The following is a 3,416-nucleotide window of genomic DNA, read 5'->3' as shown; positions in this document are numbered from 1 at the left end:
GACTGAATACAAATGAAATTCAATTCAACACAAAATATAAACATGCAAGACAAATACTCAAAATAAAGTTCTGTCAACACATACATATAATAGAACAACACAAACATAAAACACATAAATTACCTTCAATATGGTCAAAAGGTCTGGATGTTTTTTACATACTGTACTAGTAGCTAATACATGTAGCTGTAAAGGTCTAGATGTTTTTTACATACTGTACTAGTAGCTAATACATGTAGCTGTTTTCAGTCCTATAAAGAATGCATAAAAATGAGTAATCTCCTTTAGCTGATATAAAAATCTTTAATAATGATAACTGATTAATTTGATGAAAAATACCTATGCTTTAATTAGAAAGGATTATTTAAATTATATGAAATAAAAGCTAAAATTCCTAATTTTTACGATAAATAACATTACAATTACACAAATTATTTATAAAACTAGTTTTACAACTTTACACCTGTTTATTCATTTCACTCAGTCCTACATATATATAATTTCATGACTGAATTAGAGTGAAATGTCAGATAAAATATTTATGTTTCTCATTCACACAAATACACAAACTCTCAAACTTTCACTCACCATTCTAACACCTTTTTCACTCACTTTCATACAAAATAAAAATCACAATCATACAAAATAATATAACAACAGACCTGAGATCCTTGAAATACACCCTCGATGAAAATGTAGATGAAGTGAACATACAACTGAACACCCAAAATAGTAAACCCAGGGAATCACCAAAAATACACACTGTCCTCTTGGACACAAAGACTGGTATGACCAGTTCTACCCAAAAATATCTACCCACAAAGAGATTTCCCTCCAAAATCTTGACCAATGAAATCTCATTGTTGGGTCACTTCATAGGTCACTGACCTCTCAAAGTTTATAACTAGAGTAAGTATAAGGGAAACTTATATCTAATAATTCTTAATTAATTTCTAAATAACTCTAAAGCTTCTAAAGTATAATATACCTTAGATAAATAATAAACTGCTGAAATATAAATAAGTTAAATTAAATAAATTCCTGGAAATAATAATATCAAAATTATTTAATAGACAATAATAATAATATGCATGTCAAATAAATGAAAAATTCTAAAATACGAAAACTATACACTCTTTTTAAATATTTACACTTTACCACATATACATTTGATTTCATATATTACATCTGACTTTCTATAGTACACCAGATCATTCCAATCGTTTTCATTTGTTACTGATGTTTACCACGTGCACCCAACCTGCAAAAATGTATGAAAATTATGATTATAAAATGTATGCATGACTTTGCACATTGACATAATTACCTCAGTACAGAATTACTCTAAGGCATGGGCTGAACATAAAAAGCCATGAAGATGAATCAATATAGCCTATAAAGCAGTTTGAATATATAAGGTAGTTGTCTCGTTCTACAGCGTTGTAGTACTGCTTAAAAGTTCTGAATATAGGAACATTCTGCACTACATCAAATAAGAAAGGTTCTTAAATTCATTAAACTCAGATATGGACATCAAGTCCTTGATCATGAAAGAATATGTACCTCCATAGAGGCTTTGGTGGAGCTCTTGTGTGCGGAGGATAATTTGAATGCCTAGCGACTGAAGAGAACGGAGGAACTGTGTACTTCTGAAGGTCAGACTGACGAAGCCTCGTTTGCAGAAGGTCCTTATCATCTTCAGTACGGCGTAGATCCTCTTCTAGTTTCTTATTCTCCCTTTTCAGTTCTTCGTTTTCTTTTTCAGACTCTGACAGCTGTTGTGATAATTCGTTTTTGTCTTTCTCTAACTCCTCAATCCTCAGCATACTATCCTTGACATCACCTCGGAGTTGCATCACTTCCTCTGTATGTTTCACTTGTGCTTCCTTTACTTGCTGGTTCAGGGCTTGGTACTTAGATTCCAGGTCTTTTTTCTCCGACAGTACGTTTTTGTACTCCCCGTCTACCCTAACCTTTTCTTTATTCACGACTTTTAGTCTGTGAAGTCTTTCCTCGTGGTCAGTTTTTAATGTTTCCATCATGGCTTGTAATAATTTATATTCATCCTCTTTCTTTTCTAATCTTCTCTCCATTTCTTCTTTCTCCCTGTCCTTCTTTTGTATGGATCTGGAGTTACTCTTATTTTGTCTCATCAAGTCTCCTTTCAGCCCATCATTTATTCTTTTCAGCTCCTGATATTCACGTTCCTTTTCTTCCAGTTTGCTCTTCAAACTGTCTACCGAACTTATCAAATCATCCAAACGGGATGACAATTCACTCTTCTGACTTCGGAGTCTTTCAAAATCATTTTGCAAATGTTTATGTTCTCGCTGAAGCAAAAGCAATTGGTCTCTGTCTTGTTTTCTCTCTGACGCCAAATTCTCACGAATGTTGCGCAATTCATCCTTTATTTCTTCTTTCATTTTGTGGAGATCTTCTTGACGTACCGTGTCGGTACTTTTGGAAGAAGAGGCAGAACCCTGACCTCCACTTTTCCCATCTTTATTCGTCTCTGTTGTGCTAACATCGGGAACCTGTGCCGAAATTAAAGTTACACATAATTTTATGTAACTCTGCTTTTGATAAAGGAAAATTGTGTTTTTTGCTTTCCTTCAGCATAATAAGAATGCAAAGTATCATAAAAATAAAAAAATCAAATAGAATTTTTCACAAACGTTCAAATATAGAGTACATGTATTTGATAAACGTGATTAATATGTTGAAGAAATTGGTAGTATGATTTAATGTATGAAAAGAAATTTGCTGATTTACTGTCAAATACTGGTACTTACTCTGGGCCGTGTCCTCGAATGATCACAACCTTTAATAAAAATAGGGAGTAAGTACTCAGAGGCCATTATGATTTCTCTTTAAAAAACACTATATTTTAAAAATATTTTTGTAAATGGCATATTTTGGGGTAAAGGTTAATGCGATGCAAGTTAACCTTTATAAAAATCAATATCAGCTGTAGCAACGTATTTCATTAAACTGGCAAAAAAATTTAAATTATAACAGAATTAATATAAAATTAAAATGATCAAAGAACATTCTTTATACAGACCATCTTTATTAGGGATTCCCTCTAATTCGTCGGCAACATGATGAAAACCAGAGTTTCGTAAAGCTTTTAGAAAAATCCCTAAAGCTCCAGATTTCTGCTTGAGAAGTATGTACATGAATTCCTCCATCTTTTCCGGCTCGCTGATTGGTCGATTTTTGATGTCCATCCACTGGTCGGGCGTGATGAGTCCTTTCTCTATCAGAGGGTCCACCACGTCTGAGAGCTTGACGTTACGTTTAACGTGGCCCCAGTTTGAAACAATCTTCACTTCGTCTTTGTTATTGTTAATGATTATTTTCCTGTTTTTATCCATGACCACTGAATGGCATGGAAAATATAAACTGCTTTGAAT

General features: G+C 33.1%; 1 protein-coding gene across 1 annotated transcript; it reads right to left on the bottom strand.

Moving 5' to 3' along the window:
• Nucleotides 1-1,222: 1,222 nt before the first annotated feature.
• On the bottom strand, nt 1,223-2,858 carry LOC134249374 (girdin-like). Its single transcript, XM_062731734.1, has 3 exons — nt 2,793-2,858; nt 1,564-2,534; nt 1,223-1,261 (listed from the first exon to the last, which is right to left on the bottom strand). The coding sequence occupies exons 1-3, from the start codon at nt 2,856-2,858 to the stop codon at nt 1,234-1,236; spliced, it is 1,065 nt and encodes a 354-aa protein (XP_062587718.1). The 3' UTR covers nt 1,223-1,233.
• Nucleotides 2,859-3,416: the final 558 nt, after the last annotated feature.

The sequence above is a fragment of the Saccostrea cucullata genome, unplaced genomic scaffold (genome assembly GCF_032062105.1).
Source record: "Saccostrea cucullata isolate Sc308-1 unplaced genomic scaffold, CSIRO_AGI_Scuc_v1 ctg1670, whole genome shotgun sequence".
Classification (NCBI taxonomy): Eukaryota; Metazoa; Mollusca; class Bivalvia; order Ostreida; family Ostreidae; genus Saccostrea; species Saccostrea cuccullata.
This window is presented reverse-complemented; position numbering and strand designations above follow the sequence as displayed.